General features: G+C 41.2%; 1 protein-coding gene across 2 annotated transcripts in view; it reads right to left on the bottom strand.

The window, feature by feature from the left end:
• Positions 1 to 27010, bottom strand: part of TMEM2 (transmembrane protein 2) — a 71356-nt gene that overhangs the window by 43426 nt on the left and 920 nt on the right. The window contains exons 1-5 of one of the 2 annotated variants that reach the window (XM_005868322.1): positions 26872 to 27004; positions 10583 to 10925; positions 7518 to 7658; positions 6358 to 6919; positions 1929 to 2098 (exon numbers count right to left, since the gene is read on the bottom strand). In XM_005868322.1, coding sequence (XP_005868384.1) covers positions 1929 to 2098; positions 6358 to 6919; positions 7518 to 7658; positions 10583 to 10913 — 1204 coding nt within the window. In that variant the 5' untranslated portion in view covers positions 10914 to 10925; positions 26872 to 27004. Of the gene's footprint in view, positions 1 to 1928; positions 2099 to 6357; positions 6920 to 7517; positions 7659 to 10582; positions 10926 to 26871; positions 27005 to 27010 lie in introns of those variants that run through there. The other variant, XM_005868323.2, reaches the window with a different exon arrangement.

Below are 27010 nucleotides of genomic sequence, written 5' to 3'. Positions count from 1 at the left end.
CTATAAATGATACCATCAAGGAAAAAAAAACAGCATGGGAGAAAATATTTGCAAATCAAATATATCTGATAAGGGACCAATATTTAGGATATATAAAGGACTTTTACAACTGGAATAACAAAAGACAATAATACGAACTTAAAATAGACAAAAATCTAAATAGACAAGTCTCCAAAGAAGATACACAAATGGTCAATAAACACATCAACAGACAGTCAACATCATTCGTCATTAGGAAAATACAGATCAAACCCATAGTGAGGCATGCCTTCCGACCCCTTAGCACGGGTCTGCTCAAGAGAGAACGGCAAGTGCCCTGCAGAAATGACCAGGAGAAGGTGCACCCTCGGGCATTGCTGGTGGGAATGCCATGGTGCAGCTGCTTTGGGAAACAGCTTGGCAGTTCTTCAAACAGTTAAACCGAGAGTTATTACCTGACCCGGAATTCCTCTCTTAGCGAAGAGGAATGAAAGCACACCACACAGAAACTGTGACATAAACGCCCATAACAACCGAAGTGGGAACAACTCCAATGCACATGGCCTGCTGAGGGGTTTTTAAAATGTGAGATATCTGCCCTGGCCGGGGTCTCAGTGTGACAGTGTGGGCCCTCGAGCCAAAGGGTCGTGGGCTTGATTCCCGGCCAAGGGCATGTACCTGAGCTGCAGGTTCGATCCCAGACCCTGGTTGGAGGCATGGGGGAGGCAATCAATAGATGTGTCTCTCTCACATGGATGTTTCTCTCTCTCTCCCTCTGTGTGTCTCTCTCTTTTTCTCTCTCTCTCAAAATCAATGGAAAAATACCTTCTGATGAGGATTAACAAAAAAAGTGGTATATCATTGGAATGTTATTTGGCAATAATAAAGAAACAATACATGCAACAACATATATGAACCTTAAAAACATTATGCTAGAACAGTGATTTTTTTTTAAGTTGGGGAATTTATTAGGGAAAATCAGAGGCAAACACTTCAAGTGACAAAAAGAAAAATCTGAAAATGTCCCTTCAAGCCAAGTGGGGGCCTGGCCTTGACCTCCCCAGAAGGACAAAAACCTGGTGGGTTAGCAACAACGTTCTCTGGCAGCCACCTCGCCAGCGCATGAGTCTCTCAGCCAGGACTGTCTGCTACCTCCCAACAAAGGCAGGGAGGAGAAAAGACTGTTTATAGAATCAGTGCAGCGGCTATGAGAACTGCAAGGAAAACGAGAGAGAGATATATATATAGAGAGAGAGAGAGAGAGAGAGAGAACGTTACTAAGAGAAAAAAGTCAGAAGCACCCTGATAGTCAGTACTAGGTATTATTCAAATAAATTATAGCTCTTCTGAAAGATGGATTATCATTAAAAGTATATTGAAGAAAATATAAAGACATGAGGTACTTTTACAGTATGTTATTTAAAGAGAGGAAAACAGGTTAAAACAAAATGAACACCAAGGGAGGGAACATACGTAAGATAAAAAATACTAGATTATTTGCACCAAAATAATTATCTCTGAATCATGTGGCTAAAGATTAGTTTTTACTTCATATAACATGTATTCAAAGGTAATTTTGCTGACATATGTACAGAAAGAGAAGACTCAAGGTACAAGATCATGTTCACTGTCACCGAGCATAAACTAAGACAGCTCACCATGTCACATCCAGGAAACAAATCTATTTTCACTAGTTAGCCACACTAAACGGCTCGAGAACCACTCACAAAGTCCAGTGGGGGGTGCCCAATCTAGAACAGATCATTGTCTAGTCTAGAAAGAACCCTGGAGTCTAAAAGATCAAGTACAGTAGGGAAACTGTTGGTTTTACTCTCAACCAGTTGAGAAATCTAACTGGAATGTCATTGGAATACACTATCACTTTAAAAAATAAAATGTGTCACAATACTTACCCATGTCTTACAAAAGTACACACCATGCTTGCCTACCTTCAATCCATTCACTATAAGCTGTCACCGCAAACTTCTGACCATCCACAGTATAAAATTCTCTCTGGGCAAGAGCCTTTCCTCCACTACTATGATTTTCATAGTTTCTCACAGATTCATTGCAAGAAGTACTTCCACCGCTGATGACACCAACCAAAGCCCAAGCTTGCCTGGAAGGAACAAGAGCGCATGCATTTGATTATATTTGATTATTTGTCATGGGACTGACCCAAATCCCTGGTACAGATGTTAGGTCAGGTGTCGTCTGAGTCTATTTCATTCTTTGCCAGTCCCTCCACCTTTTTCTCTATATGAGGTTGCAAGTCCAAACGCTGAATGTGAAGTAAATGGCATCACAGAAGGAAATGCACCTGAATTTTAAAACCTTGTTTGTCCAGCTCTGTAACAGGTGCAACACCGGTGACTGTGACTTGAATTAATGACTGTCTTCCATCTTCAATACACACCCATTTCATTCACCACCCTTCTGGCCACGAACCCATTTATTTTTCCTCCTTTTAAAACCTGCTCTTTTCGCCCTAGCTGGTTTGCTCAGTGGGTAGAGCATCAGCTTGTGGATGGAAGGGTCCCAGGTTTGATTTCGGTCAAGGACACATGCCCGGGTTGCAGGCTCAATCCCCAGTTAGGGGGTGTGCAGGAGGCAACCGATCGATGATTCCCTCTCTAATGTTTCTCTCGCTCTCTCTCTCTCTCTCTCTCTCTCTCTCTTTCTTCCTCTCTAAAATAAATAAAAATAAATACATAAATAAATAAAACCTGCTCTTTTCGACTCTCTTTCTCTCTCTCTCTTCCTCTCTGAAATAAATAAAAATAAATACATAAATAAATTAAACCTGCTCTTTTCGACTCTCCTCTCTGCAATGTTCTCCAATCTAGCTGCATAATAGAATCACATGGGGAGCTTTCAGAACACATCTCTGCTCAGACCCAGCACAGACCAATGCAGTCAGCATCTCTACAGATGGGGCCGACATTAGTAAATTGTCAGTTTCCCAGGTGATTTGAAAGTGCAGAACACACTGGAGAACCACTGCGTTACGGCGCTGGTCCTCTGGCGTCAGCAGACCCCAAAATCACTTGGAAGGCTTGTTAAATCAGGTTGCTCGGGTACACCCCCTGTTTGAAATGGAGCCTGAGAACTTGCATTTCTAACAAGTTCCCGGGTGACGCTGAGGCTTCTGGTCCAGGGACCACACTGAGAACCCATGAGTTGGAGGTCAGAGCACAGAGCAGTAGTTATCAACCCCGACTGCACATCAGTTGCCTGGAGTCCTAACCTCCGCAGGTCCTGAAGTAAGTGACCAAGGGTGGGCCCTGGGCATCGGGAATTTTTAAATCTCAGGTGTACAGGTAAGGCTGAGAACCACTGGGTTAAATGTTTCTTAGCATTCTTAAAGCTGTAGAATTACTATGCAACAGACTATACATACTACATGTCTATTTGTTAAAAGCAATGTGTTCTTGAAAACACCATTTTATTTCTGGGATAGTATTGGGATAAACTTACTCCCAGGGACTTGCTTAAGCTTGTTGCCAAAAATCAATCAAAAAAAAAAAAAAAACTAAAAAATTTGCCTTAAGTCTCCTGGTTTAAAACATGAAAAGAAAAATGTCAACTTCCTTCTCTAGGAAAAACAAAATACACCAAATGTAATCTATGCCAGACAGATGGCCGGATAGTCACAGATAAAAGTTAACCGAAGTATGCCTACATCCTTATAAATTCCACACCCACCCCTGCCTGGATTTAGCTCCTCTTTGGCTGACAACGCTTTATAGCTCTATTTATATTCCTTGACGCAGCAGAAAGAATCAAATGAAGGATGTCTCAATGTATTATCTCCTGTGTGAGAGGGGAGGAGAGGAAAATTAGCAGAGGCTTCCTTTATTTACCAGGACTGCCTCAGCAACTATAAAACAATGCTGGATTCTATTGACACTATCTCCAAAACACTCCTACTTCCCTCCTCCACTTGAGGAAAATGTCAGTGCACCAGAACATTATCTTCAAAGGGGCATGTTTATGTACACTGGAGATAATGTCAGAGCAGGGAACATTGGCAAAGGATCACAACACTGATGCCTCCGCCAAATCAGCAGCTATATTTTAAAGGGAATTTAGAAACCAGCAGAGAGAATAAATAAATAAATAAATAAATAACGTCAAACAAAATATTCATGGCTAATGATCACACTGATCTAGAACAATAATGGCATGAAGAAACAAAGGTTGTAACCCCTGGCATTACTGGATAGGAAACAAAGGAGGGGTCTAACTTTGAAAAAGTGCTCCTCTCCTGGGTCTAGGAACTACAGAAATAGGTGCACATGTGCATCAAGAGGTGGGTAAAGATCATTCAGTGAAGCGCCTGTGGTAACAGAGATCCAAACTGGAAAGCCACCCAGAGAGCCAGTCGTGAATACCTCGTGGCATAAACATACAACAGAAGATAAACAGCCGTGACAATGAGCCAGCATTACATGCAACAACACAGATGACCCTCAATAACAGAGTTGAGCAAAGCAGCCAGACACAAAATATGATATATTATTTGCCCTCGTTTACCTGAAGTTCAAACACTTTAGTATTCTCCACAAAAGCAGGGCGGTTGGTTCCCTCTGGCGAGTGGAGGGAGTGATCAGTGAACTGGATGGGCCACTGGCAGTGTTCTATTTCATGAACTGGGTGGTAGCGACCCAGATATCACATTGTGCTAAGTCATTACACTCTACATTCTTATTTTGGGCACTTTTCTTTATGTATATTATGTTTAATAAAAGCTTTTTAAAAACACTTCTGACGTTTGCACGTTGTTCTCCCTGTCTGGAAAGACCTCCATTCCACCGCGTAGACAGCACACTCCTAAACATCCTCGCCTTTGGAGAGCTTCCACCGACTAACCCAGGCCAATTTTGGATTCCTTCTCCTACGCTCCCATTGCAGCCTGTAGATGCAGCAGGTGTCTTACTGTTCGATCCTCACCTACTCAGGTCTCTGTCTATCCACTAGATCAGTGGTCGGCAAACTGTGGCTCGCGAGCCACATGCGGCTCTCTGGCCCCTTGAGTGTGGCCACGAAGTTTCAATCGCACTGGACATGCGCGCCCGCACTTGGTATTTTGTGGAAGAGCCACACTTAAGGGGCCGCAGTTTGCCAACCACTGCACTAGATTAAACAAAGGTTCTGAGAGGGTGTCGTTTCATCAAAGATCTACGGGTACCCAGCTCTTAGCAACTTTTACATATTCCCTGGGTGAACAAAAAGCATTTTTAAAACATTACAGACCCCTTTTCTTTACTCACTTTGTCTTAACTTTCTCCAGAATTTCTGTAGATTGTATTTCATTCCAACAACCAGATTTCCAAGGAAAAAATAACTAGATCAACCAACCATCAACAAAATAACTAGATCATTTTAATATGTGAGTTTTGAAATCCTCTTACTTTTCACTACAGATATTCCTTGACGTTACTAAGAACAGTAAGCAGAATTGAAACTTCTGTTTTTTGAATTAAATGTTGAGCCAGCTCAGGGATGCGTTAGGAAATCACGGTCAGCTAGAATATGGCACAAGAACCACAAAGAGTACAAATGATCCCTACTCTCTGGATGAACTTCCTGGCCCTCCAGCTTGTTCCTGCCTCACGTATGTGCCAGGCCTCCCCGGACCTGCGCCAAGCCAATCAGCAGATCCAAATGACCACCCAAGGTTCCAAAAGAGAAAACTGCGCATGTTCCACCCCACTCAGACTTTTAAGACAACTTTTACTTAGCACGAAACTGGGCCCTAACCTTTCAACTCCTAAGGTGCCTTAATTAGCCTGAGTCTCATAGGACACACTTCAGAAGGTAGTGAAAGAGAAGAGTAAATTGTCCTTACACTGCATGATTTTTTCTTTTTTTTTTTTAGTACCACATTGCTGATATATATATTTTTTTTATTTTTTTTAATTGGTTTCAGAGAGGAAAGGAGAGGGAGAGAGATAGAAACACGAATGATGAGAGAGAACCACTGATTGGCTGCCTCCTGCATGCCCCACACTGGCCCACAACCCAGGCATGTGCCCTGACCAGGAATCGAACCCTGACCTCTGGGTTCATAGGTTAACGCTCAATCACTGAGCCATGATGGGCAGGCCACATTTCTCTTATTTTCGCAAGCTGTATGCTACAGTGCACAAAGTGCTTCACAAGCCAAAGCCAAGAAGAGAGCGTTTGTAACCAGTATCCTGCCCTCCAGGCCCAGGTTTCAAAGCAAGAGGCAGCCAGTCCTCCAGATGGCAGTGGCCATTCTGACCTGCAGTCAGGCCCTGGTGTGCTGTGTATCTGTGTCCACCCTTGCTCTCCTGTCACATAGATGTAGACTCTCACACGGACCTGGAGAAGAAAGCACAAAGGTATGCCCACCTGTAGCCCAGTCCTTGGATCAGCTTGCTTCCCAACCGGTCCTGGATCATCTGTATGGTTCCCTGTAAGAGGCTCTTGGCTGCTGAATCTCCAACAGCTATAGCAACAATCCGTCCCGGATCCTGGACCCTCAGAAACTCCTGAAGTCGCCTGCTCTCGTTGTGGTATTCGTGGGTGTCAAACCTCTCGCTTTCTAAAATCTTGGCTGTGTCTTGGTCAATGACCCTCACATTGAGGCCCCTGGAAAAGTTCTTCTCAAAGGCGTAGGCGCCATAGGTCAGGCCTGAGGCGTGCAGAGTTCTCGCCAGCAACGTCCACGACGCCTTCTGTGCCCCGTGTAACTCCAGTGTCCCGCCGGCTTCCACACCAATAAATTTTTTGCCAAATGTTGGCATACTTTCACCTTCATCGGACTTGCCATACAAGGCAATTGTCGCTTTGGATGCATAGCGGCATTTTTCTGCTCCAATATGAAGCGCCCCACCATCCTTGATCAGGATGTAACGAGTCCTCAAAGTAATATTTCTGGATCCATCTTTATGGTCCCCAAACACAAGCAGCCCTGCAGAGAACAACACTGGTGTCAGCCCACCTTGGAAACATCTTTCTGACATACAGAGAAATAGATTTCACTCTTGGGGGGGCAGAGGGGGAAACTCTTCCACAATTAAGTTGTGTTTAAAAAGAATTCACTAAAAACTCATTAGAAAATTAAACCTGCTTTCAAAACAGTAAAGGAAGGAATGAAGAGCTCATATCTCAGCACACTAAAAACATGCTTATGAATTTCAATCCATTCCCTTTAGAGGTAAATCTTTTCCAAAATAGTATCGAAGAGCCGACAAATCTGAATCTCATTTTTCCATGTTAACCCATGTTAATTTTCTCATTACTCTCCACAGCTGTAATGAAGATTTGGCTATGAGAATTCACCTTCTGGAGCTGTTTCCTTTTCTATAAATCAAGGGTGTTGACTTGAGTGATTTCTAAGGCCCTTCTAGCTCTTGAGTTCTATGGTTCTACCTCAGGAACTTGGCATGTCTCCGTGGTTAGAGTAACACCATATCCTAAAGGCTACGAACAGTTTTCTATGGAAAGAACATCAAACGTGCCCCATAGTAAACAGCAAGCTGATCCCATAGACAGGAACCATTACTCACCTCCATCCTGAATGACTATAGAATTCACTGTGGCATCTGAGGTCAGACGGAACATATCTCCCTGCTTGATAACAACTTGCTTTGCAGAATCTTGTCCTGGATCCCAGTTCCTGAGACGAGGGTTTTGATCTGGGCAATTCTCTGTAAGACAATGCAACATCAATATCCCATCAACCCAACAAAATGGAAGGATACCTTTAGCCAAACCCAAGCACTACCATCATGTATTGCAATCTGAAATTAATGGACACTGCTAAGCAATAAGTATATTAGGTCTTCCAAGTTCTTTCCTGTGCACAGTGAGTCATTAGTAGGTGATAATAGCACCTCTTCCAGTCCCAAGGCAGTAGCTGAAAAGTATCGCTATCTTTAGAGTGTACCACAATTTCCCAACAAAGCTGCAAGAGGCAAATGGCCAAAGGCATGACTTCTCATTTTCAGAGGGGAGAAAACCACAGATTAGAGAAGCCAAACCCAAGATTACTCAGCACGTTGAGTGATAGGAAAGTTCCCCTTTAAGAAATGAGGTTTACTTTACTTCCTGTAGCCCTTTACTAAATGAGAACTTGCCTCTTGAATAGGTGATTATGAAAACATAAAAGTATTCTGTAATGCCGCAGGTATTTAATTCATGAGACCTTTATTTTCTGCTATAATTTGAAAGAAGGGGCGGGGAGGACATCACACCAGTTTGGATTAACTAATGACCGTGTTTATTGAGGATCCATTTGTCCACTCTATACTAGATACTGTAAAATTTATATGTAGACACACACACACACACACACACACACACACACACACACACATAAACACAAACACACACACACAGCAATGAGCCTACAGCCCTCCAAGCTATTATTTGTCCCGCTAGTTAAGACCTTGACAATTATTTCATGGAATTAATTTTTCCCATAGCAGTTTCATAATCACTGATATTTAATTCTGGTAAATCAGTGATCATCACTACTATACTAAGAATAATCCTTAAACTTTCCTTCCCATGGAGGAAACAAGAAATTTCTTGAATGTGTTCTAACTTAATATTGGAGATCTCTTAAACTTTTCTTCTATCTCCCTCTCTTTCCATAAAACATCCAGCTGGAATTCTACAAAATGTTATATCAGAAGCAAATGTATGTCCCATGTGACAACACTGTACCCAGCTATGGAGAAGGAAATCCAGTCTTTTGATATCTAGAGGCTACTACAATAGTTACATAATTCTCCTTAGTTGTTTATAATTATTCCCTAGGAGAGCAAGCTTCATTGGAATCATCAACAAAAACTCCAGGCTGTTTCCTTCCAGTAACATTTATTTAATGAGAAAGTGTGTGGTCTGCAGAAAGCCCTGAAAAATAGCTCGGCCTGCCCCATCTTCCCGGCTACCCACTTGTTGAGCAGTGGGTGCATTATCAAACTTATGTAAGAGCAATAACCACCGTGAGCCTGACCCTGAAATACTTCAGCATACCAGATCTTTCCACTGATATTCTGCCAAAATATGAAACTAAAGAATGTTGATTCAAGGAACCACATCGGCAATTCACTGTTTGAAATGGAATATGAAAACATCAGTGAAAGCCACAGGTTTTGGCTCTGATTTTCCACTAACCTAGCATCCCTTTATTGCAAATCACTTGGAAAGAATAAGTCAACAGCAGTGAGCTTGGTTATTCTGCTGGAGAAAAGGGAAGGAAAGTCAATGCTATGTGCAATGAAAAGCAACATTACAAGTTCATAATGTGGTCAGTCTAAGGGCTTGGTCAACAAAGATGTTGATATGAACATCTCTTACTCAGGTCTACTTAGAAGTATTGACATACCTCTCCCCAGGACCTTAAAGTCTATAAACCTCTAAATCACCCATGGAAACTAAATAAAATAATATTTGTAAGTCTTTTAAATGGTAAAATGCTTCTCAAATGTTATATCCATTTAAGGAGACATCTAATGTGACAAAAATATGTTGTAGACTAAAAAATGCAGACAACTATGGTGCCCAGTCCAGGCTGCTACGTCTGCTTCTTCTCCCACAGAGCCCTCTGATTTTCTCACGGATGGATGGGATTCTGTTATGAAGCTGTTCTTTGTTGGTATAGTATTTAGGCTGACTGACAATGAACTTTTTCAAAATCACCCAAAATATTCATATATTACCAACTTGGAAAGTAAAGGCCTTTAAGAAATTAAAACCTCCCTACATGATCTTTAACTATGAAGTAATGAGTGATTTTTTAGACAAATATTTCAGAAATCACACCTCCTAATGGATGTTTTCCTTTTAGGATAGACATTGTTCCTCAAAAATGTTTAAGGCTTCTCTTTTGGAATAGTCCCCCAGCCAGCTGCAAACCGCAGAACACAAATTTAATTATTTTCACATATATGTATGTATATTTTTAATTTTTACTTATTCATTTTAGAGAACAAGAGAGGGGAAGGAAGAGAAAGAGAGAGAAACACTGATTTGCTGTTCCACTTATTTATGTGCTCAATGGTTGATTCTTGTATGCGCCCTGATCAGGGATCAAACTCTCAACCTTGGCCCATCGAGATGATGCTCCCACCCATTGAGCTACCTGGCCAGGGCCTTCACTTATATTTAAAAAAAAAAAAAAATCAAACGTAGTTTATCACTCCAGTTAGTGATCTTCATCACTAAAAACTTTTGGCAAATGAAAGGCCTATCTCCCACAAAGGATGAAATTCCCACAAGAATTCAGTAAAGACTCTCAAAATTAGCATTTCAAAAAGAAATACTCAAGAATGTCTTGAGCACTGGGACAAAGTGACAAAATGGGAAGGCAGAGCCATCCTTTAATTTTATCATTTCCAATGGATTCCTTTGACAATTGCTCTCATTCAGGTTACACCTTGTATTAACTAATTACCTATTAGTTAGCTAGAGCCAACTTAAGATAACAGAGCATTTTAATCTTATTCCCCTGTTTTCTTCTTCTTTCTTCTTCTAGGATATGTTCTATAAGCACACACACACACACACACACACACACCACACACACACACACACACACACACACACACACACACCACGCACTTACCGTCTGGAGCGTATTTTGAGGATATTCCTAAAATGACTGCAAGTGCAACAAAAAATGAGAAGCTAGTGATAGCAAAGCAAATGAAAGTATTTTTGTGCCTCTTCTGCTTCTGGCTTCCTCCCTGGGCTTGCTGCTCTTCAGGTGAGAAAGCAAAGCTGGCCCGGGCTTCCTGTCTGATGGGGGGACATTTGGCTGAAGCTTGGCTCTTTGGAGGAGGAGGGGGACGCAGTGGGACAACCTTCCCTGGAACATAGCCGGACGAGCGGTGGCCATTTCCATTCTGAGGTTGCAGGAAAGCAGGGGAGCGTCCCCTGGAGTTAGTGGCATGCATGATACGCTGTCACTGCAAAAAGAAAGGGAAACGAAAATAAGAAATGTGAGAATTAGAACGGCTTTTTTTAAAAGTATATTTTATTGCAGTAAAATACACATCATTAAACTTACATTTAAACCATTTTAAAGTGTATAATTCAGTTGCATCAAGGACACTCAGAATGTGCACAACCATCATAACCATCCATTTCCAGAACTCTGTCCAAACACACTCTATAGCCTTTAAGCAACAATTCCCCATTTCTACCTTCTCCCCGGGCCCTGGTAAACACTGGAATGACTGGAAACACCGAGTCCACTTACATCCCTGTGTGGCAGGAAAAGGGGTTCTATGAAAAGTAACCTTACAGTGTGACCTGATCATAAATTCCTAACCAGGCAGGTCAGGCATATCAACCTCTTTAGTAAAAGATTTATCTTTGCTTTAAGACATCCCTGTCCATTGTTTCTGTGCATCTAGGTTAGCACCCCTTTGAAACAGCCCTTTTCAGACCCTTCAGGCAAAACCACCCTCAAGTGAGCACATAATCTTTAACTATCCTGTACTCTAATCCCTGCCTTGCTTCCTCCCACCTTCTTGTAATCTTCTTTAAATTCCCTGCATAAAAGAAGCTGCAAACTACTATTCTAGGAAGCATTTTTAATATTTTTGTCTGTGGTGATCTTGCTTCCAGGTGTATCCTGTTTGGTTCAAAATATTTTTATAAAACTTCTCTACAGGTGTGGACATTCTTATGCCAACACCTAACATATGTGGACAATCACCTTCACTAATCACCTTCTAATATCACTGCTTCTCAATCTGGCTGCACATTATAACCACCCCCTATTATCAATGTCCAAGCACTGTTATCTCTTAAATGTGCCCCTCCCCGTGTTTCTAATGAGCATCTAGGTTGAGAGTGACTGTGCTATGGCAAATGTTCTCAATTTTCATTGTGCGCTTAAGAATCACCAGGGAAGCTTGTTAAAAATGAAGATTCCTAGACTCTCCACCCCAGTGATTCTGGCTCAGTTGGTGCAAAGAGAGCCCTGGATTTTACATTTTTATAACAATACCCTGGTGACACAGAAGCAGGTGGTCATACTTCGAGTATCATTATTCTACATCCTTCAAACTGAACTTTGAAGTCCATGTCATGAGGGCCACAAGGAGGCCCTTACAAGTTCCCAATAGACAAGCACTGGTATTTAGTGTTCCATTTCCCCCACTATATTCACCTTATGGTGAAGCAACTTACATATTTTTACTTGTATTACCTCTTTTTTAAAAAAATATAATTTTAGGAAGGGAGAGGAAAAGAGAGATAGAAACATCAACGATGAGAGAGAATCATTGATCGGCTGCCTCCTGCACGCCCCACAATGGAGACAAGCCAGCAACCTGGGCACGTGCCTTGACTGGGAATCGAACTGTGACCTGCTGGTTCATAGGTGGACGCTCAACCAGAGCCATGCTGGCTGGGCTACTTGTATTATCTCTTAACTAGACACTGTAAATTCATTTAGGAAGGAAGTCTAAAGTCTATATTATCTCTTTAAATCCTCAAATTTTGGTTTAAAGTAGTAGGCATTCAAATATTGTGGTTAATTAAGATATATATGATGGTTAAGATGATTTTAAAAATAGCTAACGCTCATAGGACACTTACTGCCAGGTCTTGTTCCAAACACCTTCTGTGTATTAACTCATCTAATCTAATACATTTAATACAATATATAGGTGGATGCCATTATCCCCATGTTACACACGAGAAACTGAGACCTAGAATGTTTATTAGCTAGTGTACAGGAGAACCAGGTCTCAAGCCCAAGTATTTTTACTCTGGAGTTCAGGCTCTGAAGAGTTAACACTAATGTGTCTTCCAAAGCAATTGAGAGGCAGTAATTTCAAAAAATCCGTTTTGTAAGGATGTAGCTAGAACTGTGCTGAAAGGGCATAGTACTATTTCGGAAATTCTCCACGCAAAAGTTCAATAGACTATACGTGTTTCTTTCCTATCCAAGAGACGCTGGCATGCAAAAGACAGTCCTTTTCATTTTTTATAGTCTTTATTGTAATACGTTTTTGAATGAAAGAGAAAGTTTTAAATAAAACTTTACTGTTTCTTTGCTGAGACAGAGAGAGAGAGAGAGAGAGAGAGAGAGAGAGGAAGGGGGGGGGGAGAGAGAAGAGGGAAGGAAAGAAAGAGGTGCTATGCCACATACTGTTCTTATTGCAATGGCTGTAGGTAATTAAAACATGCTCAATGGCTTCAGAAACGTGACATTCAACCTCTTCCATTACTTCCCTTCCTCAACAACTAGAGTGTCTCAGAGTCACCTGACTTCATTCAATACCCTTATAATTAATCCTCCTCCATTTCTGCCAAAGCAATGAATAAGATCCTAGTCTTAAGGGTACCTCCAAATGGCTCTAAACTACAGCAAATCCATTAACACAAAATGTGGTCATTAGAGAAGCCACAAACAAGCGTTCCCAGGACCCAAATGACCTGGAAATGAATGGGGACAGAAAGGAAATCTAATCAGGAATTGCTGCTGATTTTACACAGGGCAAAGGGCATTCTCAGAGTCAGCGTGCCTGTCAAAAACACTCGGTGTGTGCGGTGTGATTTCTGAACAAAAGCAATTATTTATGAAGCTTAAGCTCCATGACAAAGGGAAAGCAATGGGATTTAAGGTGCTATTGAAGAAACGACTGCTTGTGCCAAGGAACAGAATGAACTAAAGGATACATCCTGCTGGAACAAATGAGAGAGGATGGAAAAAGTCCCCTTTATGATGGTCTATTGACAAAGAAAAGACTAAACCAGAAATTCTAGAGGGCCAGCCTCGCCAGGGTGGGAGGGAATCAGGACTGTAATGTGCTCTAAAGCGAGTGGAAATCTTTTGTTTGAGGCTGCAATCATCTGATACTTCATTGTTTCAGGGTGAGAAAGGTTGCTACTTAAAAGGCTGGAGAGGCCTTTTGTGGGAGATAATGTGTCACCAGATGTGCCGGCAATTCAATAAAAGGCAGAGAGAGGCAAAATGAAGCCACCTTCCCACTGGGAATAATTTCTGTCTTCACACAAACAAAAGGGTATCTTACCATGAAAATTCAGATGGTGTCCACCCCCAAATTAAAATGGTCAAGAAATCAAAAATAATCACGGTTGTGTTTTCCCCATAACCCTTCTGGAAAACTACGTTTTCCTACACGTGTTCTAAACCCATTAGCTCTATTTTACTGAAAACCATATAAATGCGTAAGCAGCAAAGTCATTCTTTTTCTAAGAATACATATCTTATTATCAAAAAAATCGTATGTATGCTAATTTACTCAATTTATTATGATTTTTAAAGATATAAAATACACATACAGTGCTTTAGAATTTCACTTTATATTTATGAGTTTACATTAGGAATAGTGTGAATCAATTACTTTAAAATATATTGATTGCTAGTTACAAATTTTAATTATTCATGGGGGGGGGTTGACATTTCCCTCATTCAATAAGCAATCATGAGATTTTGTGGTCATTAGAGGATTGTGGTAGAAACTGGGGAGGATAAATAAAAGATTTACAGCATCCCCAAGAAGTGCAATTCCTAAATGCAATTTGAAATCACTTGATTGAAGGCAGAGTGAAACTGACCAAGGAAATACTGCGAAAATGGTGTGGTCGGGATCCCAGGCTTTCTCAACAAGGACTGTCCAATCCATAAGGCTCTTAATACTTGCGGCACTTGCTTGAGTTTGAGAACAAAGCAAGAACCTAATAGAGGAAAGAGGATGAAGTGTTTCCTCTGGCTTTCAAGACTTCACGGAGAGTACTATTAGGTGTCATTTTAAAATTTTTGTTACAGGCCAATGTTTTTACTTAACACACTGTAAATGTGTTTACATTGCCCGTCATTTCTAGTGGAAAGCACATACCATATAGAAGGAACACATCCATATTTAATGACATATTTTAGGAGCTGTTACAGCCGGTGCTAAATCCCTAAACCCAATCCAAAATGGGAGATAACCCAAGTCATTCATATTGAATTTGGAAATAAATTCCACACAGGTTTTAAAGGATAATTTTTGGTATTCAGATGTTCCTTGAAAGAGTTATCTTGTATTTATTTACCCTGCATGGTAAAAAGTGGTAGCCCAAAAGGCTTGGTAATACAGTAATTAATTAAAAAAATTAAATCATGGAATTAAAACTTTTCACGGGAAATTTAGGCAAAAAATTAAAGTAGATAATGAAAGAACTAAGAGTATGAAAGCATCATACCAACTTACAAGGTATAAATGCAAATGCTGAAAAAGAGGAAGCATTCAAAACCTAATACTTTTGTCTAATTCTCAGTTTCCCTCACAAAAAACACCTTAAAAACTTGCTGTCATTTTAAATAAAATTATTCTCTTGGATAAAGAGTGTATAACCTTAAATAGTAACTCAGGGTGAGAGGGACTTATACAGTTGGCGGGAGCATTCAATTAATTTATTTGGTAATACATTACAATAAGTAATCACTGAAAGTATTTTTAAATTTCAAAAACAGTAAAGGAGATCATGATTGGGCGGGGGTGAACTATAAAAAGGAAGTGATTTTAAGAAAATTGAGATATTCTCATTTAAAATTTTCAAACGTGGTGCTATCTCATCCATGAAGCCTTCTCAGGATTCCACAACTTCCCTGCTTGTATTTCCCTGTCCTCTGTTTTTGTTTTAAGATTTTTTTTTAATGTATTTTATTGATTTTTTACAGAGAGGAAGGGAGAGGGATAGAGAGTTAGAAACATCGATGAGAGAGAAACATCGATCAGCTGCCTCCTGCACATCTCCTACTGGGGATGTGCCTGCAACCCAGGTACATGCCCTTGACCGGAATCGAACTTGGGACCTTTCAGTCCGCAGGCCGACGCTCTATCCACTGAGCCAAACCGGTTTTGGCCCCTGTCCTCTGTTTAAAACTTATTAGATCATCTTGCTTTCTGCCTTATGTTTCAATTATGCATGTACCTGTCAATCTCCTACATTGGACTGTAAGCTTCTTAAGAGCAGGAATGTCTTACTTATCTTAGTCTTCTCACAGGGCCTTACACATAGTAGGTACTCAATAAATGCTTGTTGAACTTAGATCTCTATCTCTCTTACACACACACACACACACACACACTCTCTCACTGGAATTGCCCATCTAATCCTTCTTCAACATTTCTTAGAGGCTCTAAGAAATGTGTCTAACGACCTCTCTATATCAGTTGCTCTGATTTGGGAAAAATTTACTACTTCAAGCAAAAAGTCAACGGATTAATTTTTACAAAATCCAATCCTAGTTTACAATCTAGTGGGTAAAAGGTATTAACAACCCCAGACAGGATTTCTAAAGATAAAGAGCAGCAAGCTATCAAGACAAGCTCAACCTTTCACAATATTTTGTAATAATTTAACACCACCATGAAATGCAGTAGGCACACAGGAAAAAGAAAGTGTTCCATTCCACTTTATCGTTACACTGACATCCAATAAATGCTATCATCAAAGGGAAAGTCTGGAAAGTCTTCTCAATAAGAGATAGCAGCAGTAACTCAACACTAATAAAGGTGCTTTAAAGAGCTAAGTTTTCATGTTCTTTCTAACTGCTGAGCTGCTAAAATAGAAGACAAATTCACTTCCATGCATGCTTAGCACTTACACACAGTGGGTGAGGGCATCTGCCCTGTAGGCAATGATACGCTCAGTCCCCCAAATCATCCAGCTCCTCCAACCCAACACACAGAGGGTCTCACTGCTCAGTGCTGTGCCATGCATACTGGCCCCACCATACTGAACACCTAACGAAAAGGCAATGATTTTGGCAGTAACCTGTAGAATTACAGTTTGGATACTGTTTTAAGAATTATGTCCTTAAACAACAAGAAAGCCCACTGCATGGGAGAACATATGTGTCAATGATATTTCAGATAAGGGTTTAATCTCCAAAATTTACAGAGAATTCATACAACTTAACAAAAGAAAGATAAACAATCCAATCAAAAAAAAAAATGGGCAAAGGACCTCAATAGACACTTTTCAAAAGAGGACATACAGAAGGCCAAGAGACATATAAAAACATGCTCAAAGTCACTAATCATCCTAGAGATGCAAATCAAAACGACAATGAGGTACCATCTCACACCTGTCAGAATGGCTATCATCAACAAATCAACAAACGACAAGTGCTGGCGAGGATGTGGAGAAAAAGGAACACTTGTGCACTGCTGGTGGGAATGCAGACTGGTGCAGCCACTGTGGAAAACAGTACGGCGTTTCTTCAAAAAGGTAAAAATGGAACTCCCATTTGACCTTGTGATCCCACTTCTAGGAATATATCCCAACAAACCAGAAACACCAATCAGAAAGGATATATGCACCCCTATGTTCATAGCAGCACAATTTACCATAGCTAAGATTTGGAAACAGCCTAAGTGCCCATCAGCAGATGAGTGGATTAAAAACATGTGGTACATCTACTCAATGGAATACTATGCCGCTATAAAAAAGAAGGAACTTTTTACCATTTGCAACAGTATGGATGGAACTGGAGAGCATTATGCTAAGTGAAACAAGCCAGTCAATGAAGGAAAAATACCACATGATCTCACTCATTCATGGATAATAAAGACCATTACAAACTTTTGAACAATAATAGATACAGAGGCAGAGCTGCCTCAAACTGATTGTCAAACTGCAGTGGGAAGGCCAGAGAGGTGGGAATGGCTGGGGGGCGGGGGTCAACCGGGGGAAAAGGAGATATATGTAAAACTTTAGACAATAAATAATTCAATTTTTTAAAAAAAGGGAAAAAAAGAATAATGTCCTTGATCAAAGAAGAAAAAGAAAAAAAACTTGAGAGTATCAGCATCCTGACTATTATTACAAGCCTGGCTATTTTCATTCAAAAATATGTTCTCAGAACAAGTGTAGGCAAGATTTAAAAAGAGCTTACATCAGTCAAATCATTGCCTGCACAGGAATTCAGCATAAATTGCAGGTCTAAACCTATAGCTATTTGGGAGAAAATAGACAGATGGGGAGCGGGGGCGGGCGGGAAGGGGGGAGATTAAGTTTACTTTCATTCAGAGATATGCTTGGTTTTGTGTAAGCACAGTCCCAAATCTCTAGATAGGACAGTGCCTTCACACTGTTGCACAAGATACATTCTCCATTATTACCATGCATTCATATTTATCTTAGCCCTTTTGTCTTTTTCTTTCAACTCTTAAAAATCAAGATGAGTCACTATTACCTGCAACTAACTATCTGGCATGTCCCCAAGAAATAAGACACTTTGCACAGTTAGTTTACTTACTTTGATCCTGGCTCACTGTTACTAAGCTGGTCATACCCAGGCCAATGTTTAGAGCTAGAAGAGGAATGCACCAAGCTTTCATTGTAAGCCTCTCTCAATGAAGTGAAAGGATAAGGGACTGAGAAATTTTTAATTCCATTCCCCTACCTTCTTTCTCCACTTGGTGAATTTAGACATTTTTGATAACTGATATTCCCCAAAATTAAGCTACTATTATATACAGACACCAATATACTCCAGACTTCTGGCTTGGTACCATGTATTGTTTACATTATCTCCTCCTTCAAAAGGAAATTTTCCTTATATATACTAACTCTATTAGAATGTAATAGAGAGAGATCATGAGGAATATTTCAAACATAAAGTCCTAAAAACCCTACACTTACTAAAAAAATAAAAATAAAAATCGGGGGCCACTAAGCCTTTGAGCTGGCATAAGTATGTGAGTTGGAATAAGTATTATTTAAAATCAGAAGATATTAGTTTTCTCCTGCTTAGAAATTCACTTTTCAGTTAAGCTATATTGTACTCTTTGCTAGAAAACTATTGTTAAGATACAGTAAATCCCTGGAAAACAAAAATTAACTAAAAATACTAAGAGTTTGCTTATGTTGAAAACAACAAAACAAATGCTAATGGATCTGTATTTAAGGAATTCAGATTAGCAAATGAGTTAATCACAAAAGTAAATATATCCTCAGCAAATTATATTGAAATCTGTTAAAATATGGATACCTCAAAACAAAGAGTGTTTATGTATAATATCTAATGCCCAAAGTAAACCAAGCAAATACTTTCCTGTTTTTAAAGTTAAATACTTTGAGCTTTAAGAAATACTTTCAATTCATTTATTTCTCATTTATCCAAGGTACATGAGGCAGATGTCTGATTTTTCTGCCACCAAATAACTCATTAATCCTGTCTCTTTTTTTCAAATCTGCTAAGTATGTCCATGCAAAGCTATCTTGACCCTAAAGCCAAAATGGCTGATAGAGCAAAAAGGCAGGAGAACATTATCATGGGCAACAAAAGAGAAGCAGGAGGGGAAAATACAGATCGACAGACCAACAGGGTGACAATGTACAGAGAGGATGACCATGTAGAATATCTAACACTCTTTGCCCATTCCAAAAAAAAAAAAAAAATTAAATTAAAGTATGTAGGTGTCTGGGTAAAATAATTAAAGGATAAACAAACCTGGAGGAAGACTGTCAACTTGAAAAACTGGAGAAAGAAAAGGGTCCTGTTACCTACCTGTCTTTGTTTTTTACTTGCTTTACATTTTTCCCATGATTATTCCTCAGATTCCTTTTTCTCCCTAATTCTTTCCTTTGGAAAGCTGTTGTTTCCTCTTCTCCCTCCCAATGATCCTTAGACCATCCCCCCATGGGCCTTGCTCCCCACCGGCGACAGTGACGGATGGCTGTGCACAGGCACACACACAATGGCAGGCGCAGGCAAGCCAGCAGCCTTGCAGCTGGTCTTCCAAAGAAAGAACCCAAACCCAAGTCTGACCTGAGGGAGGCTGATTTAATTAAGGTCACAGCAAAGGGCAGAGCTGCCTGAGTGCTGAATTCTCTGCCAAGCGCCAGGGACAAAGCTTTAAAATACTTCTCAAGGAGAAAGATCCAAGACAGTTATGTTGGTAGAATGTTAAAAGGTAAGGAGGCGGGGTGGGGGGGAGGAGGACAGAGATGTGTCTGATAATTAGGTACAGACGTACCAAAAGTTCATGATCCACTGAGACACAAACATCAAAATGCAGTGACAATCGGAAACTTTAATGAGTATGTTTTGACATGCCTTCCAGACTAAGAAATATTCCAGATGAATAACGAGATGTGCAGACTGAAGGGATCCAGAGCTACTCAATCCAGGATCAAAGCAAAGTTTCTATTCGTGGCAGGGCCAGGATCAGAACTCGAGGGTACTATTTCTCATATCTACGACACACCGCCTATTTTAAATATAACATTAACCACCAACGGTAAAGTCTTGCCAAAGGGAGAACACATTCAGGCTGGAGCATCTCCTATGAGACAAGGACTCTGCTAGATAATGGGGAGACCCTAATGGTGCAAAAAAAATGTGCATGATCTCTCCCTTCAAGGAGCTGGAAGGCCAGTGTTGATGGGGCAGGAGATGACCCGAGCAAATAATGACTATGCATGTTGGGGCAAAGGCACTGGCTAGTGAGTCTAGAGATAATCACCAGTGTTTATTAAATCCCTACGAATGGAAGAGAGTTTAAAGTTTTAAGAGCCCTGGCAAACTTACCCAAATGTATATAATCAGACTGCTGCTGCTAATAGCTTCCTTACTTTGTGTGTGTGAACTGAAATCTACCACTGAACACTGCCACTAAAATGACACCAGACTGTCCAGTGATGACCAATGTGGGGGAAACAACAACCTCATGAAGGCTGGCAGGCAGAGTCACCTGCGAATGAGCTCCAGGCCAAAATACAAAACAGTCCGTCAGAGTCCCTGTCCTTCTAGGGCAGTGATGGCGAACCTTTTGAGCTCGGCGTGTCAGCATTTTGAAAAACCCTAACTTAACTCTGGTGCCGTGTCACATATAGAAATTTTTTGATATTTGCAACCATAGTAAAACAAAGATTTATATTTTTGATATTTATTTTATATATTTAAATGCCATTTAACAAAGAAAAATCAACCAAAAAAATGAGTTCGCGTGTCACCTCTGACACACGTGTCATAGGTTCGCCATCACTGCTCTAGGGCATGTGATTCTCACACTACAGTGGTGGTTGGACTTTCCATGGCTGAACAGGAAGAGAATATGGTCAGCAGAACAGGCGAAGAGGGGCTGCGTGATGAGCTCAAATGCCACAAGCACAAACAGGGAGCAAGGAGTGCTTTAAGGTTAAAGCCACACTCAGACATGGTAACGAGGCAGATGGAAAAAGTTATCCATCAGCTAACCATACATTGTGAAGTCGGACACATGGTAAGAACAGGGGTGTCTAAATCAGTATAGGCACTTGGAAAAGCAGCAATGACATTAATCAAAAGAGGTCATTAACCAGGCTGAAAAGATGATTCCTCTCTCATTCGACCTTTTCAGCTAGCCTTCATACACACCCAACTTCCTACCAGATTCCGTCTGTGAGCATGCCACGGATGGCTGGGGAATGGCTATCATGAAACACCTATTAAACAATTAAAGCATCCTGGCCAGTTTTGCTCAGTGATTAAGCATCAGCCTGCAGACCAAGGGGTCACGGGTTCGATTCCTGGTCAAGGGCACATTCCTCGGTTGCAGGTTACCCAGCGCCGATTGGAGCATGTTTGGGAGGTAACCAATCGATGTATCTTTCTCACGTTGATGTTTCTCTCTCTCCCTCTTCCTCTCTCTCTCTCTCTCTCTCTCTCCCCCCCCCCCCCCCCCCCCCCCTCCCCCCCCCCCCCCGCCAAAACCTTCCACTCTCTCTAGAAATCAATGGAAAAAATATCCTCAGGTGAGGATTTTTTAAAAACACAATTAAAGCCACATCTTTTACATTAACGAAGTGCAGTATTTTTTTAAATCCTCATAAAATTTATTTTTTATAGTGGTGGCACTGATGGTATTTAAAAACAATGTTCTGTGGTTGTGTTTTTTTTAACCACAATAAGAAAACCAAACAATGACTCATTTTTCTCATTCCTTCTGAAACAGAAATCACCCATTTATCTTTGTGCTAAACTTAATCTTCACAATCCCTAAAAGGTTAATGATTCATTCCCAACCTCATTGAACGTAAAGAAACTGGCTATTCACTCTTCAGGAGAGAGAGTCACTATTAGTAGAGTCCATTGTGACAACAGAAAGTCTATAGTCTCCCAAGTATAAGCCAATAATTAGGCAAGAGCCCCCAAATCAGTAGCAATTTCACTCTTTGGAGAAACTTGGTAATCCAACATGACCAGGACATCTCGTTTGTGGTGGATGTTCATATGTTTTAAGATACACATCAAACTCAGAGTTAACAAGGACAATTCTTTTCTCAGTGGATCAATATAAATTGTTGGAAACAATGTTCCAATTGCAGCATTAAAGCCATCTATTAAAAACATATTAAAGCTAAGACCATCACAGCTCTCCGAAGCAAACTTTTCATAATATAAAATTCCATCAAGTGTTGCCCAATTTTTACTTCTTATCCAAACTAAGAGAGAGCCCCGATAAATAAATGTAAAATGTTTATCCACTTGTTTTTATGTTTTAAAAACAAATGTCTTGTTAAAAATCTGGTTAAAAGGCTAGTCTAATAATAACAATTTCGAAGCAGACTTGCCTATTAGATCAAAGGACTGATTCGTTGGGAGGCAGCAATTCTGTGTTTTAAGTCTTTACATAGCTTCCGAGACTGTTTCACATTTTTTAAAGAGACGTTTTAATAAAGATCCTCTGCCTCGTTCATCTTTGTATTGCTCACAGCAACCAGTACACTGCCTTGCACGTCTTAGGAATGCAATAAAATATTTGCTAAATATAGTTCGTGACAACCAACATTGAAGGCTTCCCAAAGCAAGTATAAGGAAAAAGAAAAGCACATGCAAACATATTGTTGTATGCTTTCACACTATGATTCATAACACAAATCTGAATAATGTTTCCAGGAACTTGTTTCTTTAAAAAAAAAAGTGCACTTCTACAATATTTGAAATGTCTTTACTATTTACAGAATATGCAAGTAAAGCTAACATTATTTTTACGCTTACTTTCTTGTTTGACAGAAATGTATTACAAGTAACATCACCCCATTACATGCACCATATCATCTGTAAACTCTCCCAAACGAAAAAGAAGTTATAGTATCTGCCTTAAACTTTGGTGCAATGGGTTTCTAAGCTCAAATGCAAATTATTTCACCATTAAAATCACTAAACTGCTAACAAAACCTAACAGTAACAAGTTAGAGTATACTGGGGGGGGGGGGGATGCTGACTAGAAATAGGGACAAAGGGGTTCTTGTCCCTGCTCAGCCATTAATTTACTATGTGACCTTACCTAATTAGTTAGCCTCTCTGGGTCTCAACTTCCTCATTTTAGTATGACTTTTAGGGCCCTTTAAAACTACATGCTAAGATTCAGCATGTGTAGCACTGATCTGAAAACTGATTTACATTCATACTGCCCTCCCCGCACCCCCCAAAACAAGTCACATTTCACATGACAGTTTTAAATGTCTGAGTATGGGTTTCTCTCAATGGCCATTTATTAAAATGTCAGATGAGCTTCAGTTCACTTCAAGGCAAGAATCAAGGCAAGTATACTAACTCGAGTAGTGCTGAAATATTCAAGTTTCACCGACAGCAGCTGCTGCTGAGAATAGCCTTTCTTTAACTGTGTAGTTGAAAATTATATCTCTTTACAAATAGAGAAAACTAGGGTGATTTTTAAAACTTATGTTTCAATTACAGTTGACATGCAATATCATATTGATTTCAGGTGTACAACACAGCGAGTAGATATTTACATACCTTATGAAGTGATCACCCCAGTAAGTCTACTACCCAGCTGGTAGGGGTGATTTTTATGGTCTCAACAATGCAAATGCATAGCTTTCTCTTCCTTTTATTCATTTACTTAGGATAGAGGAAAGCAGAAGGACTAGCTTGCTTTGAGAGGAGGGGTGAAGACAGAACAGACCCAGACAAGACCCTCTCAATCGATGTACTATACTAGACAGCCCATCCTTCCAATTAGTGCTCACAACCCAAACACCATGAAAAGATTTCCAGTGTCTGGGATGCCTGAACAAGTGAGGAATGCCATGGAACAATAGCTAACCTCAAGTCTGAAGAATTGCACTATTCAGAACAAAACAGAAATCAGTGACTGAGATCCATTAGACTAAATTACAACTTTTTATATGTATAGCTTTAAAATGAACCTATATTGAAAGTACCTTTTAATACCAAAAGACACTAGCTTGCATACACAGCATATTAAATCTAAGTTAAACCTTGAAGAATTCCACTGAGTACGTATTTTAAACTCATTTTACAGATGAAGAAGCAAAGTGTGAAGAATTAGGGGATTTGCCCAATAGCAAAGGGTTAGCAATCATCAGAGCCTTGTTTTAAACTCAGTTCTGGTTTTAAGTCCTCCAATCTTTACATTTCAAAATGGTACTTTTGATAGAGTTTTCAGTCTCTACTATTTTGTCTGATTTAGGACATGTTATATTTCACTAAATTGCTATGCCCTCCCCCCAAAAAAAACCTCTGGTCCTCCTTTGGGTTCTTACAGCATTCTGTGCATAAACACATGCTTACTGGGTCTTCTCACTGTTCATTTCCTTTTCTCCCTGGCTAGACTCATTTCTTCAACAGCAGAGATTGTCTTATCTTCCTTTATAGATAAGCCACTACGATCGCTCCCTGTGACTACCCACGCTTCAACCACTCCATCTAACTCCCCCTCCCAAACAACAAGAACACTCCACAGAGCTGGTGGGCATTCAGTTTGCTTCCACAGGGCCTGACACACAATAGGTGATGAGTAATTGTTAGTGAAATGGATGGTGGGTGGGAGGGTGGATGACGCACTACTCTATGTCACAGCACTTTACAAGGTACACATTTACATACAGCATCCCAGGTGAGTCTTACACTGTGAATTTCATAGTGATCATTTAAAAATCCTCTTTAGTGTAGTTCATCACATCATCATTCTCAATTTCAGACACTTGCCCAGAGGTGCACAGCTAGTAAGTAACAGCCTTTCGATTTCAGTGTGGCCCACGACTACTTTACCCCCTTGCTTCTGTCTTCTATTTCCAAAGCAGCTGTTAGAGAACAGGCTGGACTTGGTCAGTTGCAACAAGAAAGAGGTGTTGTCCCATTCTGGTTTCCAGTTGTGAAACCTGAGACTCCTGAAAATCTGTGGGTTACAGGCTAGATCAAGAAGGGAGAGTCACTCCATTAGTTGTCACAAAGGAAATCATGTAAGAAGTCACTGATTCCACTTCCTGTCCACACACACAGTGACCCATCCTCAGCTTGCTGCTCAGGCACAGGCTGTTCCAGTAGGGCAGGTGATGACTCAGAATTCACTTCTCACCTCAATTTTCTGAGGCTATAAACACACATTCATCAGATAAAAAACATGGGGGGGGGGGGGCTGACTTGAAAGCCAGAAGACAGACTTCCCGGTTCCACTCCCACACACTCTGACCGATCCTTTTGTGCAGATTTCACAGAAAGCAGAGGGGACTGATTTTCACATCAAGCCCCAAAAGGTGCTACCCAATGTTTGCCGAGCAGAGGAAGTGCTGCACTTTCTTCAGTTTGCCCAGAAATGCAAACTCGAAAGAGCCCTTTGAATAGCCAATCAAAGGCACACAACCGGAGTGTGATGCCCAGAACAACTTGGAAAACTGCAAGCTCCCTTCAAGGGTCAAGCAAACAGTAACAACAGCTCCTTTCTAGCCAACCGAAGAACCTTAGGGTTCAACATCTTAAATGTGTGTGTTTCTAACACAGCCATTTCCAACGGGCATGCCTGGCTGCCCTAAGGATTCAGGCCTCCCTCAGCTCAGGTGAAACCTTCCTCTCTATCCCTTCCTCACATTTTCTTCACTTTGTTCTCTGGGAAAAGCTCAGGAAGACCACATCTGCACACGCTCAGCACGTGCAATGATCATAATGCATTGTCACACTGAAGCAAGGAGAGTGAACACAGGCCAGTGAGTGGCTCCTATTCGGAATGAAAGTTCTTCAAGTTATTAGGCATTCTATCTCTTAAACCCTACTGCTGATGAAAGGAGACATACAGCAAAGTCTGTTTTCCTTATCTCACGTGGAGAATTTAAGTGAAGGGTTTCTGCTCCACAGCGAGGTCTAGTGACACACTTCAACCCCCAGCAGAGAGCATCCAGGGGTGTCGGGCCCTGCGCTGTACTGCAAGGGATGCAGCAACCAGCATTAACTGCAGCATTTCGGGGTCCTCACGATTCCCCCTCATTTGCCAAGACCTCACAACTCGCCATTGGAAAGCCAGGATTGGAGTCCTGCTAAGCTGCACGGATTTTAAAACCGCGCCTTACTTTCACTAACAGAAAGCGAGGTGGGGGCGGGGGCCCACCAACCGCGGGGAATAGTAAAGAGACAAAGATCACCCCAAAGGCAGACGCGCGCGCCCTGAAGCCAAGACTCTGCAACACGCATTCCATCCACCTTTCACTGCGGTCGGCTTCCTGTGGGGTTTATTCCCCCGGCCCAGACCCCTCCAGAAAGTTTGAGGCTGTTCACGCAGACTTTCAAAGGTCCATTGTTTCCTTCCCCGTAAGACGTAATGAAAAGAGAGAGGCAGCGAACGAAATCACAGACCAAAGGTTCCCAAAGACCCTTTCTTACGGGGAGGATTTACTCCGGGTGTCTTGTTCCTCCCCATCCATAGAGGCGGAAAGGAGGCGCGCGGGGAGAGTGGGGAAAGGGTGCTGGGGGAAGGGGGAGGGGTGTGTTTTCCATTTCAGCAGAAATGCCCACATGCCAACCCGCCGGGAGCAGGGAAGGTGCGGGGGACCGCAGTCCGCGCTCTCACAGTGGCCCCCAGGGGGCAGCAAGGGAGGCGGGGCGGGGGACGGGGGACCCCCTTCTCCTCTTACCTTTCCCTCCCCCGCTTAGCGTCGGCTAATTCAGGTGCCTACACGGAGGTCCAAAGAGACGGGGCCGAGTTCTGGGCGTCCCCGGGTCCGGCTCTCCTCTCCATGGCCAGGGAGCCCCGGAGCCCCAGCGCCTTCCGCC

The sequence above is a fragment of the Myotis brandtii genome, unplaced genomic scaffold (assembly GCF_000412655.1).
Source record: "Myotis brandtii unplaced genomic scaffold, ASM41265v1 scaffold266, whole genome shotgun sequence".
Classification (NCBI taxonomy): Eukaryota; Metazoa; Chordata; class Mammalia; order Chiroptera; family Vespertilionidae; genus Myotis; species Myotis brandtii.
This window is presented reverse-complemented; position numbering and strand designations above follow the sequence as displayed.